The sequence below is a fragment of the Lagopus muta genome, chromosome 19 (assembly GCF_023343835.1).
Source record: "Lagopus muta isolate bLagMut1 chromosome 19, bLagMut1 primary, whole genome shotgun sequence".
In the NCBI taxonomy this organism is placed as follows: domain Eukaryota; kingdom Metazoa; phylum Chordata; class Aves; order Galliformes; family Phasianidae; genus Lagopus; species Lagopus muta.
In genome coordinates this window covers 5,148,005-5,161,450 of record NC_064451.1, presented here as the reverse complement: position 1 = coordinate 5,161,450, position 13,446 = coordinate 5,148,005, and the positions used below count along the sequence as shown (strand labels likewise).

Below are 13,446 nucleotides of genomic sequence, written 5' to 3'. Positions count from 1 at the left end.
AAGATGGTTAGCTTTAATACTAGAGATCCATGACTACTCCCTGTATTAACCAGCTAGAGACATTGGGTTGTAGAAATGACCACAGCTCTGGGTGAGTTGGTGCTAACTGATTTATTTAGTATATGCTTTGTTTGTTGTCTTCTGTTTTATTTCTAAAATCTTAGGGTTTTTGTTTTTTTTTATGTGTTCTTGATATGTAACATGCAGAAGTCTATGAAGGGTCATGTTAGTGAGTATGTAAGTAACTTAAGAGTCTGGTGTTTTACTGTTACACGTTCTGATGTAGGCTAGAGGCTTCCCTTAAAGCCTGGGCTTTCTCCTGCTTGGTCCTGTACTCCAGTTATTCAGTAAATAGCCTTCCATAAGCTTTTAAACCATAAGCCTACCATTCAGTGCACAGACTCTACTGAACTGAGACACAAACCTGAATGTGGATTTAGTCCCATGCACACACAGTATATGTATAATCAATGGATATCAAGATGTTACAACCACAAAATAAACAAGAGAGTTAGGCAAAGTGGACTATGATAACAAGAGAGAATAAATGGAAGGCTTACCCTTATGCTGGGCTCACCAGAGGGGATCAATCAGAGGTTCAGGCCGTGACTCAGCAGTTCCCATACAGTGTAAGTCAGGGTTAGGGCTACAGAAAGTAAAAACACCTCCTGCTTTATCAACCCACGTTCCAAAGGTGATCTTCAGGATGCAGTAATGTACCAGACATAAACATCATACCTACTTATGGCTTAACTGAATCTAAAGGAGAAGGTTCTACATTCACCTGACTCTGCTCAGTTTGAAGATACAGATGCAAGTTGACGGTGCAGAAATTGGGCTAGGATCCTTTATCACAAGCAACAAAGCAGCATGCTCTGACTGTCAGCCAAGGGGCACTGTTGTTCCTTACTGAGCACTGCTACACGGAACTTTAGCTTGTCTCATGAAAATCAAATTGTTTTTGTCTTCCTTCCCCATGAGGAATATCTCCTTCTCAACAATTAGGCAGCTTGTCTCTCAGTGCTCAGTATACAGTGTACATATGTGTGAGTACATGGAACCTTAAAGACAAGGTTGTTACTCAGTGTCTTAAGCCATACAGACTGTGGTATCCCAGGGCCAGGGGTGCTTATACAAAGGTTCTCTCATTGACAATGGCAGGAAATCAAACAGTTATAAGAATGAAAAGGTCAGGACAGGAAAATGACCCAGAAGGTGCTCTTCAACAGATGACCCAACAACTGCGTTACGCTTCCACACGATTAAGTGGGGTTGTGACATTTCTTGGTAGATAAGGGGACAGACCATATGAATGTTTTTTATCTAGGAGCTGCATTACATTGTATATTCAGACAAGTTTTTGCTGGGCTATGTGAATTTGTTCCAGGGACCAGATCAGGCCTGCAGATAATCAGACATTTCTAGCTTACAGAACATGCCTGGACTGTGCAGTTGCACGTTTTAATTTTAACTCTGATCAAGAGTTGCTGTGCAGTCCTTGGTGAAGCTGCATATACTTGGATTTCCAAAAGCAGTAATCTCCATTTCTCAGTGCCTATGAGAGGTACAAAACAATCTGTTGCCTACCATTTCCTCTGAAGTCTGCAGTGTCATTACTCACCCATTTCACTAGGATTTAAGCTCCTTCTCACTTCCGTGTCTCAAACCTATCAAACTCCTTGAAGAAAAAAGCACATGGAGCTAGAAAGCACTTTTTTTCCCCCTCCTTTTCTCTCCTGCTTTTGGAGACTATCCACTGAAATAATGAATAACGGTGTTGAGTTGCACCAGGCCTGCCCTCAAAGGCTGATAGTAGTTAGCAGAGTTATTCTGTTTTCCATGTCCATTTTATCTGCAGAAGGACCACATTCACACATGTGAAAGAAGAAGCACACAGTAATTCAAAGCAAAATTACCAGTGAGATATTTGTCACCACTCACTGTTCTATTGCTTCAGAAACCCATTCCCAATATTTATCCACTGGCAGGGCAGGCCCATAGCACAGAAGCACAGATACTACTTTCAGCCCTGGTTCACCAAATGGCCAATCTGCTTCTTTCAGAAGAACAATTTCTGTCACCTCACCAGATGTGGAAAGCACACAAAGCTCAGCTTTGCTGCTCCTTTAAACTCACATTCATATCCCAACAGACTGTAACATTCAGCTTCTTTCCTTATATACATTCTGGCTTCTGTGGAGCTGCTTTAAAGACAAACCTTACCCATAGTCCTGTACTCTTTTTGAGGGATTTGCAAACCAGTTCAGCAAATTTCCTGTTTCAGAACAGAAGAAAAATGATCGCTATTATGTCCTGTAAGGAAAAACACTGATCACGGCCCTCTGAGCTGTTTTTCTTTCAGATAGCTTTTCTAACCAATAAGAACACTAGAGAAACCTTTTATTTGAGAGACAGATACAAGAGATCAACAATGCCACCACAGTATCATCACTACTACAGTAGAATTTAAGTACCAACAAAATTCTTTAAAAATGTATATGAAGATATAAAAATGCCTATAGCAATAGAAACAAATTGGCTATATAATATACTCTGCACTGACGCATAGGGCAATAATCCCATCCCCAGTCCTTTGCAGAACTTACATTCTTTCCTTTATTTATAAACATTTCCCAAACATTCATAACTCTACCTGGAAAGAATGGAAACTGCAGCATCTGCACTTCTAAGAGACAGTTTGCAGACTAGGAGAAGCACAAGCTAATTGCATTCCATGTTTTCACCTCTTTCTCAGAAGACTAAACGTTATTTTTCCAAGGGCAAACATTGTCTTATTTCACAAACACTGCTGCTCTTCAGTATTCCCCCCAACAGATGATCACATAGCTGTTTTTCTCCTAAAGCTTGCATGTGCTGCTGTGTAAGTCACAGGCAGGAGGTATAACAGAATCAAAAGGTCTGTGTGCTCCTCACATCCTTACAGCTAAGGTTCTTGCAGGAGAGAAAATGGAAGGTTTAGGATTGGGATTCTAAGTGCCTGCAGTTCTCATTGCCATCAATGGGAGGTGTAGGTTATCTAGAGCTTGTTGAAAATCAAGCCTCCCTTTCTTCAGCGCTGTTTGGGTCTGGTTGAGCTGTATGACTGCAACTGCTGCTGAAATGCTTAAACAGACTCCATGATATTAATGAGTTCTCATAGGAGTAACACTGCAGGCACATACTGTATTGTCATTTCTCTCAGTGTGCAACTGCAAAGCTGAGGAAGCAGTAACTTTTTCTTTTTTAACCTCTGTTAGAGTTCCACTAATGCTGATCTGCTGAGAGACCTGTACAAAATTCAGGAATATCACTGCAAATTTTTACCACGTTTCCTCCCTCCCACCTTTCTTGTTTACTTGAAGAACACCGTCAGCTCCCTTCCATCATTCCAGTGTACTTTTGTCCTTGGAGACCCCAATAAACTAGACAAATGACCCCTCGATGATAGGACCACATCTTTCCAAGGTTTTTCTGCAGTAAACTTAGAGCCATGTGCTTAAACTTCAGGTTATGCCAACTTCTAGGAATAAAGCAATTTTTTCTTCTTGTGGTTCTTCATGTAATGCTTCAAAGATCCCTGTGGTGTGAAGTACCCTAAACACCAGCTCTGACTCATAGAGGAAGGTGACATTGCTCTCCAAATGTCTGATGCTCTTCGGTCTTTGTGGTGACATCTAAGAAAGGGCAGCTATCAACTTTTGCTGGAAAAGCAGTCTTCAGAATGGTTTAGAAGATGCTCAAAGACATTTGTCTACAGCAACTATTGAGTTTCTACAGCTTGTTTCTTGATATATGCTAGAAGAAAAAATAGCATCAACAGCCCCCAAAACAACCCACGTGTGCCCTACTATAATGTTACCTATGCAGATGGAGCAGATCTGCTCTCTTTTCCTCCTTCAGCTGTCTGACTTGCATGCTGGTGATGCTCCCAAGCATTTTTCCTGAGCATCTTTCCCACCGCAGTGAAGCAAACGGATCCATCCACACATCTGTTGGTTTCTCTGAACACTCAGGTCAGTATTTCTGCAGGTTCCACTGGACAGACATCTGTGAAACTTTGCCTAGAAGCATTAAAATAAATAATAATAATAATAAAACATTAACACAAACACACAGCTCGGAATCTGTTGTGGTTTTGGTGCTCCTTCCCCCCATCGCCCCCCCCAGGGCTGTGAGCAGGAGCAGCGCTGAGCTCTGGGACACGCAGCATCCCCTGCTCTCCTGAGTCACTGCAGCCGCCCATTTCTCAGCACCTGCTTTCACTGCTGCACTTTCAAATCAAACGTGGCCTCGTGTTATTTTGTTGTTATAGAAAAGTATCCCTTTGGAAAGGCTGAAGGCAGCTTTGTCCATTAAAAGTCATTTGTCTGTGATAAAATGACATCCCTCATTTGCATTTCTGTACAACAAGCATAGCAACAGCAGCAGCAGCTCCTCTTTTGCAGCAGTAAGCAGAAATCGATGTGTTTTTCATCCTTCTTTTAGCGAGGATGAAGCAGCACAAACGCAGCACTGCTGTAGGTCCCACCCGAGCCACTTGTGGTGTCCGCGCACCCAGCAGCGCCGCAGGTCCCACCGTGCCACCTTGCCACGGGTGTAAAACCTACAGCCGTAGCACTGAACCACACGGACACCTTACCCACATCCTGACGGGACATCCACAAACCGTGCTGCGGGAGGGACGGAAGCCCGACGGGTCCGCAGCAGGCAGCTGACGGAGCCTCGCAGGTCGCAGCAGCACGCAGCCCCGACCCGGAGCCGCCCCGCACGGCTCCCCTCAGGCGGCGCCCCGGCGCGGACTACAACTCCCAGCGTGCAGCGCGGCGCCCGCAGCCTTAAGGCGCCCCCCTGCGGCGGCGGCTCGCGCGGAGGAGAGCTGAGCCCGGGCGGCAGCGGGCGGCGTCGAGCGGGGCTGAGCGGTGCGGGCCGGTGCTCAGCAGCCGGGCGGGAAGGGGTCGGTACCCGCCGCTGTTAGAGCCGCAGCGGGAGGTCAGCGGGAGCGAGGAGCCGCGCCGCCGCCATGGGGAACCGCGGGATGGAGGATCTGATCCCGCTGGTCAACCGGCTGCAGGACGCCTTCGCCGCCATCGGGCAGAACGCTAACCTCGACCTGCCGCAGATCGCCGTGGTCGGGGGGCAGAGCGCCGGCAAGAGCTCGGTGCTGGAGAATTTCGTCGGGAGGTACGGGGCGGGGAGGGCTGCGGGGCGTCCCGGGCGGTGCGGGGCGCGAGCGGAGCCGCAGGGGAAGCGGGCGGTGTGGGGCGCGGAGAGCGCGGCGCGTGCGGCAGAGCCGCGGGGTGTGCGGTGCGGTGCGGGCGGCGCGGGGCGCGGGAGGAGCCGCCGGGTGCGCGAGCGATGCGGGACGTGCGTTGAGCGGTGCACGGGCGCGGAGCTGCCGGCTGCACGCGGCGTTGCCGTTGGGCGCGCGGGTGGTGCAGCGCACGCACGGCGCGGTGCAGAGGCAGAGCCGCGGGGTGCGCGCAGTGCGGGGCGCTGCGGTGCGAGGAGGGGGAGGGAACCGCGGCGGAGCCCCCAGCATTGCCGCAGCTCGGGGCTGGTGGGAGCCCCCGTTACGTAACGGGGCAGAGCGGCTCCGAACGTCCCCCCCTTCCCCGGTCGGGTGTCCCTTCGGGTGTGCGTGAGGCTGAGGGTCCGTGTGCTCCGTATTCCAACCCCTTCGTGGCGATGGGTGCCGCGTCTGGAGCTGCGGGAAGGATGGGGCTCTCCCTCCCCTGCGCCCGCATCCCCGCTGCTACCATTTTGTGGCAGGCGATGCACCGCTGCCTTCCCTTCATGTGACCTTCGCATTCATCATCTGCAACTTGAGTCAATGGCAGCGCGGTGATCCGCTCCAGCACAGACACACAACACCTGGGGAGGGGTTGTTCTCAGCTGTGCTGACCTCCTTAATTAATTGCATTCAGCCCTACGCAGGTTCAGCTATCAAGATATTTTGTGATGCTGTAGGCAGCTTGCTGTTGCCTTGTCTGAAAGCAGCAGCTACTGTGGTACCTGCTCAGATGCTCGCGTGGGCTTTTCTTTATCAGAAAACTGTATTTATGACACTGTCTATAGGAGGCTGTACTCCCACCCCCACTCTTTCTTCTTAAACATACAATATAGAATGGCTTGTGAGGCTCTGGAAGGGTCTGCACAGTGTGTATGAGTTGGTTGTTTACCTGCAAGCACCCCAAATTCTCTTCCATTACCTCGAGCAGTGCTGCATCCCCTGGGCAGAAGGCACAGGATTGTATCTGGCTCAGAGAAAGCACAGCTGGAGCAAGATTTCTTTAAAATACAGAAACTCATCCAGCGTTTGGGATCCTTTCTGGCAGGCTTCCACCAGTCTACGCAGTATTCCCAGAGACGCTGGGAGACATGCAGGGGAAGGGCATTGCATGAACGCATTTCACTGAGCCTCGGGTCACCAGCCAGCATCCACCTTTTTGTCCTCTGACCTGCGAGAAAATAAAGATTCCTACCCACAAAGGGGAAGCCTTGCAGCCCCACAGCTTACTGAAGGGGAGGAGGGGTCCTCCAAATGTGATAAGCAGAGTGGGTTCACCTGTTGGATCTGCTGTTTTCATGCTTTCTAAGTACTGGCAGCCTGACCTCGTAAATCCTTTTTAGAGGATCTGTGCAGGCAGTGCTGCAGTGCTGTAATGTGTAATGGATGGCTGCTGGACCGCAGGAGGGTTTGCTGAGGGATTGTGGTTGGGCTGCCCCTTTCTTTAGACTGAGAAAACATAATGGGGTCTCGGTCATCTCCATTGGGACCAATGGGAACTGGGGAGTGTCTGCCTGCTGGAGCTCAAATGAATGAAATTATTTTCCATTTTGTGGCTGATTCCTGGGAGAACCTGTGACCTCAGTGTCCCATCTGTCCCTCCAGCAGCGAGCTGTGGTGGCTTTAGGAAATGCAGTAGTGATGGATCCCCAGAGCAGGTGCTGTGTGAAGCTGTCTGTAGAGAAGTATATAAAGGAAATAATTGGGCTGGAAATGGAGAACGTGTCAAAAGGAGGAGTCCCTTTTCCATTTGATACCATTGAGTGCTGGCTGGATTGGAGGCTGGCAACATGAGACATCTTGCAATGTATGTGTATAAGCTGCAAAACCAAAACCTGCTGAAATAGCAGTGGGACCCTGCTGTAATGCATCATGTTGTTGTTTTGTGTAGGGGTTGAAAACCACAATAAGAAGCTATGAAAGAGTGGAATAAACATGGCTCCTCATTGTGATTGTGATAGGGGTGTGAGGAGAAACCATGGCCTGCTGTACAGATGTCACTGTTAGTGTGGCTGTGGCATATGTCACATCTCCAGCCTGCCTCTGGGATGGTGGTGCAGCAGCTGCTCACTGCACATGGAATAAGGGTGCTGGTGCTGATGAGTTGCTCAGAGTGCATGGAGATCTGCATGCAGTGAGGCTGCATGATGTGCTTGGTAGAGATGTTTCAGCAGAGAAGACTGCAGGTTCCTGCAGGGCTGGCTTTCCCATCCGTACCTGTGATACTCATTCCAAATTATCAGGTTGTGTTTGTGCAGTAGGACAGCCTGCTGGTCCCACTGCCAGCCGCAGGCTCTGGCTGTGCAGAACTTCAGCCCAGGGCTGCCTCTGAGTCCCACAGATATGAAAAGCCTCAAAGCACAGAGGAGTGATGCTGACTGCAATTGGTGTTTACTTGTGTATCTTCCCAAACAAATATCTTTTTTTCTTCCTGCACGCAAAGGCTTCTTAGTTGCTGCTAATTACTCCTTCAGTGTCACTTATTCTGCTGTTAACGGATTATCCAACAGTGCAGAGCCTGTATTTATAATACCAGATGTCGACAAGGCAGCTATGTGTGCTTTTGCTGCCGGGGACTCAGCATGGTGGCTGCTGTAGCAGCTGATGGTGTTAAAATCACTGAAGAGGCAAGAGAAGCTGTGCAAAAGCCAGCCAGGTGACATGTCTGTTTGCAGACTGGTTTATCCTGGGCTTCAAAACTGGTAGGAAGGTTAATCTGGTCATCTCTAGGCATTTGCTGCTGCTGTGGTTATGGGCTCAGAGGATAATTCTCATTGGAAGAGACCTCAGAGGGTCACTGAGTCCATGCTTATGGTGTTGGTGCCTCCCTGCCGCATTGCTCCTTGTGGGGAGAACAGGGCACCTCTGACTTCTGCAGAACAGATGGCCTAAGGGGGCTGTGGAGAAGGCAGTGACTGTGAGCTGGGAACAGTGGGTGGAAGGACTTGAACGGAGGTGAAACATCATGTTTCTGATGGAGGGAGCCAAGCAGTGCCAACGCTGTGGGAGCTGAATTGGCATTTATTTGGTCCCAGACCTGAGCATTCGCCTCAGAACCATCCTTCTCTCTTGCAGTCTTATATATCCCTAACCAAATACCTTGCCACCAGGCTCTGCTGAATTAACTGTTGGTTGTAAATTGCCTGGAAGGAAATTGGAGGCAGGTCAGGACCTAAAACTCAGTTGTGTTGAGCTAGCCCTGTTTCTCCTGTAGCACAGACTTCAGCAGTGGAAAGGTGTTCTGTAGTATTCACCAGCATGGATAAAAGACCAGGAGAAAGGCAGCATGGCCAGAGTGCTGGCAGAGAGACTAATTGCAAGACACATGCAATTATTGTATGATCTGTGAGCTGGACAAATGCTGTTGCCTATTTGCAAGTTAAAACCATAGGCATTTCTTGGAAAATGATTTATTCAGAGCTGCAGAGCATGGTGCAAGAGCCAGGAGTAGGACTCTGCTGTTCAGGGAAATACCATGGTTGAATAATGGACCTTCAAATGGCAGCACCCTTCAGTCCTCAGTGAAGAAAGTACCTCTTTTCATCCAGCATTAATTAGAAGGAAGAAAAAAGCGTGGAGTGCTGTGAGAGAGTGGATAATGTGTTACAACAGACCACAAGATAAATTATTCTAGCTTCAGAGAAATCCATATAGCTCCTAGCGAACACTTGGAGGAGGAGAATCATTAGGAGGAGTAATTAAGTTAAAACAGAACATAACATGGGTTGCTGTCAGAAGAAAAAAGAATGCCTGAATGTTATAGCTTGTAGGTGCAACAGTGCCTGTGTTTGTCCTCTGACTGCTTCTGGTAGTTGTGCAGAGGTTGGTGCAAGTGAATACAGGTCTGATATCTTTTCTGCGTCCTGCAGCAGCTGGATCACTGTTCATCTTACCTCTTCAGAGGTGACCTCGTACTTCTGATAACAGCCTCATGTGCTGTTGGCCCTGAGCGTCTTTGGAGGCTGAGGGCTGCTCTGCAGAAGCTGGCAGCTTCTTGTTGGGTGTGAGGAGTTGGGATTGCTTAGAAGCACTGATATGCTGCCTTCGATTTTTTTTTTTTAGGAAAAGAGAAGCTTATAGCATGTTTCAGACTGTTCACACAGCAAAGAGGAAACCAGCCGTACCTAATTTGGAAGGTGATGCTCATGTCATGCCAGGTGGGGCTTGCTGGGACCTACTGGTGTGTGAAAGTGGCAGGAATTTGTCACCTAGGAGCTGGCAGGTTGGGAGAACAGCTTCTGTGCTGGAGTGGGCTTTCCCTTGTTATCACAGTTACCCTCCTGTTGGGAGTTTTGGAGCTTTTTGGGCATTAGTCCTTGTGCTGATTTGAGATGGGTAAATGGTGTCTTTTGTGCTTGCATGCTGGGGCATAGAGCTGATAAGGGTCTGCAAAACCAGTGGGGGGAAACTGCTAAAAGCATTCCCCTGTGCATAAATTGTTGAATAAATGCTTTTAGGATTGTGCAGAAATTGTTTTTCAAAGCTCCATGTGCTCACGTTATTGCAGCTTTTCAGTTGTAAACAAACAAAAGCGTGCTGAAGACAAATTTTGTTTTTAAAGGCTGCTGATTGTTCCTCGTAGCCACAGATCAATACCTCGCTGGGGATGCCAAGTGAAGGCCTTGAACCCACTTTCCCCAGTGCCTCTGAGAAGACAGGACTCCACTGTACTTAAATAGAAGGTGTGGGAGTCTGTCTGCAGTGCTGTATCTGAGGCACCTTCTGAAAATGTTATTCTAAGGCAGGAAGCTGGTCCCCTTCCTGGCCGTGTGAATTGCTCAACATTGCTGCTTTGTGCTTCAAATTGCAGCCTGCCTATCCAAGAGTGAGGAAAAATGCTGGAGTGAAGACTTCTTAACATCTTTAAGATGAACTCTTTTTGTAGGGAAGCCGAAGAAGTAGATGACAAAGCAGAATTTAATCAAGGAAATGTAGCTCTTGCTGTGTTCTGGCTTGAGGGGTGAAACTTGTTATGATGCACTGGGCAGCAGATTTATTAGGAGCAAACCCATGAGGACTCCACCCATGTGAACCAATCCTCCAGTTTTTGTTTCAGACCGTGGACTTGAGTGGCAAAAACAAAACAGTGACAAGGGATGCTGGGCAGTCGCCTCGAAGCATGTGGAGCTCAGCCTGTATTGCTTAATGTAAAGTTGTTTTTGAGGTGGCATCTGTGACAAGAAGCCTACTGGCAATATGCACAGCAAACCCTATTAATATGTCACTGAGAAAAAAGAAAAACAATTTTGGGTGTAATGCTTTCCTCCTTGGACTCGCAGATCCGTAACCATATGAGTCAGAGTACTGCTGGCTGGGAGGAAGGCTAAAATGAAATCTGCCAAGAAGAAGAAAATCATGCATAGCAAGGAAACAGCCCGCTGGTGGGACAATTTCTCATTACTCTTGAGCTGAATTATTTCTGATTTCAGATCTGATGACAGATGGGCCCGGCTGGCCTGGGGTCGGAGCTGTGCTGCAGGGCTGGGGTCTGGGTGCTGATGGTGGGTACCTTCCTTAGAGGCTGTTGGTCTTGGTCACATCATGTGCACTTATCATTAATGGACGCTAAAAACGACACCAGAGAAGGTTAACAACAAGAAGCAAGCAGTTTTTCTTAGCAGTAAATGGAAACTCTGTGACGATGATGCAGCAGTGCATGATGAGCCGTGCCGTGAGCATGGTGTGCGGGGCCTTTGCAGTTGGTGCAGCCTCATGTGCTGTTTGGTACTGAGCATCTTTGGAGGCTGAGGGCTGCTCTGCAGAAGCTGGCGGCTTCTTGCTGGGTGTGAAGAGTTGGGATTGCTTAAAAGCACTGACATGCTGCACTAGACCGGCTGGCAGCACTGCTGAGTGTAGACTTTGAGGTGCTTTGGTTGGAGAGCTGCGGGCTTGTTGAGCTGCGTTTCCATGCACATTGCAGTGTGGATCTCACTGCCTCTGCCAGCCGTCCTGTCAGCTGCCCTGCATCAAAGCCTCTCTGAAGCTCTGCAGAGCCCATCGTGGCCCAGGGGGGTGAGCCCAGAGCTTTGGGCCTGGTGACCTTCAACACTTGGATGGTCTGGTCAGGTCTGAAGCAAGTCAGACTCATTCTGAAAGGCTCCAAAATTCTATTTCTCTTTATATTATCCTATAGCAATGGGATGAGGGGCAGAGATTGACCCCCTCCTCACCACAACCTCCTTTCTGTGACTGCAGGGAACGATGAGGTCTCACCTGAACAATAATAAGCATAATACATGCTTTAGAAGGATAAATGATGCTCCTGTGTAGATGGGACAATGTCACAGATCAGGGCAGTTAAGTTGCTGACAGCTGCTTCCTGTGTGACCTTCAGGCTTGTCCTGGCTCCTGGGCTGCTGCTGGCTGCTACAGGTAGCTGCTTTCCTTGCCTCCGTGGCTCAGCACAAAATGAATGATCCCTGAGCCTGAAATCTCTGATCTGAGTGTTGGATGTTCACGGAGCTCTGGCAGATCCAGCTGGGACCAAACAGAGGTGAGATGGTGTTTTGGACCCTGCTCAGCAGCTTCCTGCGGTTCAGCATAACACACGTTGGATGCGGGCATTGTGCAAGCTTCTCAAGCTGTTTTGCTGACTGGAAGCAAACTTGCCAACTTCTGCCACTTTTCTGCAAGTCTTATGACTCGTGTGGCTTTTCTTAGAGCCCTGGGCACAGCGATTAAGCTGACTGAAGAGCAGTGCAAATTTTGTATTGAAAACATCCATTTCAGGGATGCTTGTGGGTATCCTTTAAAGAAAAGGACGTTGTTTCCTGAAGAACTTGAGGAGATAGAGCTAAAGAATTCCAAAGCTTCTGTAAGGCCTGCATTGTCAGATGTGGGCCTTCCCTTTCTGAGAATCAGGGCTTATGTCCCTGTAACAGAGCTATAAGCTCTGTTAAAATACTTGTACTGCAGCCATAAAAAATTATGCAGAGTGAAGCTTGGAGTAAAACCAGTTCCTCACTCGACTGAAACAGGAATTGAATTCAAGTCTCAGGGGGTGAAAATACTATTTTAATAATTTATGGCCTCAGCAGTCCCCTTTAACACTCCGTTTCCTGTTTCTTATGGCTTCAGGTTGTGTTGTTGCAGCTGTGCTGAAGGGTGAAGAGTTAATACTGCCAGAGCAAGCAGGAGGGTTGTGGAGATCCTGCCTGGCTGTGCTGGGACTGTTGTTTTGTTTGTGAAATTGCCTTGGTATGAGAGTGGCCAGCACAGTACCTGGGATGCCTGGGAAAGGACTGAGCAGATATTAAACTGATGCTGCTGTGGATTTTAGCTGAAGAACCAGGCGATGTTGATGTAATCCTATATAAAAAAGTGTGTAAACTGCAGCTATGTTTCAGAATCGCTTTTCAGTCACATTTAGGCTCTGAAAGCATTGCTAGGCAGAATTTTACAGAGATGCTGTGCAGCTGATGCTCAACATCTGCAAGCATTTTCACAGCAGAGTCAACTTACCCTGGAGATCATTAAGAAAAACAACTTTTTTTGAGACTGGAGATGCAGGGCTGGGGGAGGCTGTACTGAATTTCTTAGCACAAAGAAGAGATACCTAAAGGCAGAACCTTTGAACAAGGCTTTGTTTTGCTTCTCTTTGCATTCCTGTCACTCTCACATGTGTAAAGGCAGAGTATATTTGGTAAGATCTGGCTCAGGGCTCTGACAAAAATCAGCAGCCCACTGCAGCTCTGGAGCTCTTTGTCATCTGAGTAATTACAGAGCTCCATGAGCAGAGGCTTATAATAACTGTCCATTTGCTGCCTGCTCACCAGCACAGCAATGGATCTCCATCAGTGAAGGAGTGTACCTGATGGCCTGTTAGCTCAGAAGTAAGCTAGCAGAAAGCAAAGCTCTAACTCCTAATTTTAATGGTGATATTTGGCTCCACTGACTTGCCTGTGGTTTACTCTGAGCATACGCTGCTCTGAGTGGGAATGGAGCACGTTAGATTTTTCTCTCTTTCTGGCTGCTGTGATCTCTAGAGTAATCTCTGGATATTTCTTAAGCTGATTGTGCTTTTACTTTTAATAGAAGCTCCTCTATGAATAGCTGGGAATTGCCTGAGCATGGTGATGGCCTTGTGAGGTCTGCTGCAGCAGTGGTACAGCTCGAGGCAGGGAGGGGACCAGCATACAAAAAAGTTGCAGAACATCCTC

General features: G+C 48.1%; 1 protein-coding gene across 23 annotated transcripts in view; it reads left to right on the top strand.

Annotated features, from left to right (window-relative positions):
• Positions 1–4,880: 4,880 nt before the first annotated feature.
• DNM1 (dynamin 1) overlaps positions 4,881–13,446 on the top strand; it is a 59,722-nt gene continuing 51,156 nt past the window's right edge. For 17 of the 23 annotated variants that reach the window (XR_007380606.1, XR_007380604.1, XR_007380603.1 and 14 more), the window contains exon 1: positions 4,884–5,181. Coding sequence is in view for 13 of the 23 variants with exons in the window: in XM_048965710.1 (XP_048821667.1) it covers positions 5,021–5,181 (161 nt within the window). In the remaining 10 variants the exon portion in view is untranslated. Of the gene's footprint in view, positions 5,182–13,446 lie in introns of all 23 variants that reach the window. The other 6 variants (XM_048965708.1, XM_048965707.1, XM_048965702.1 and 3 more) reach the window with 2 other exon arrangements.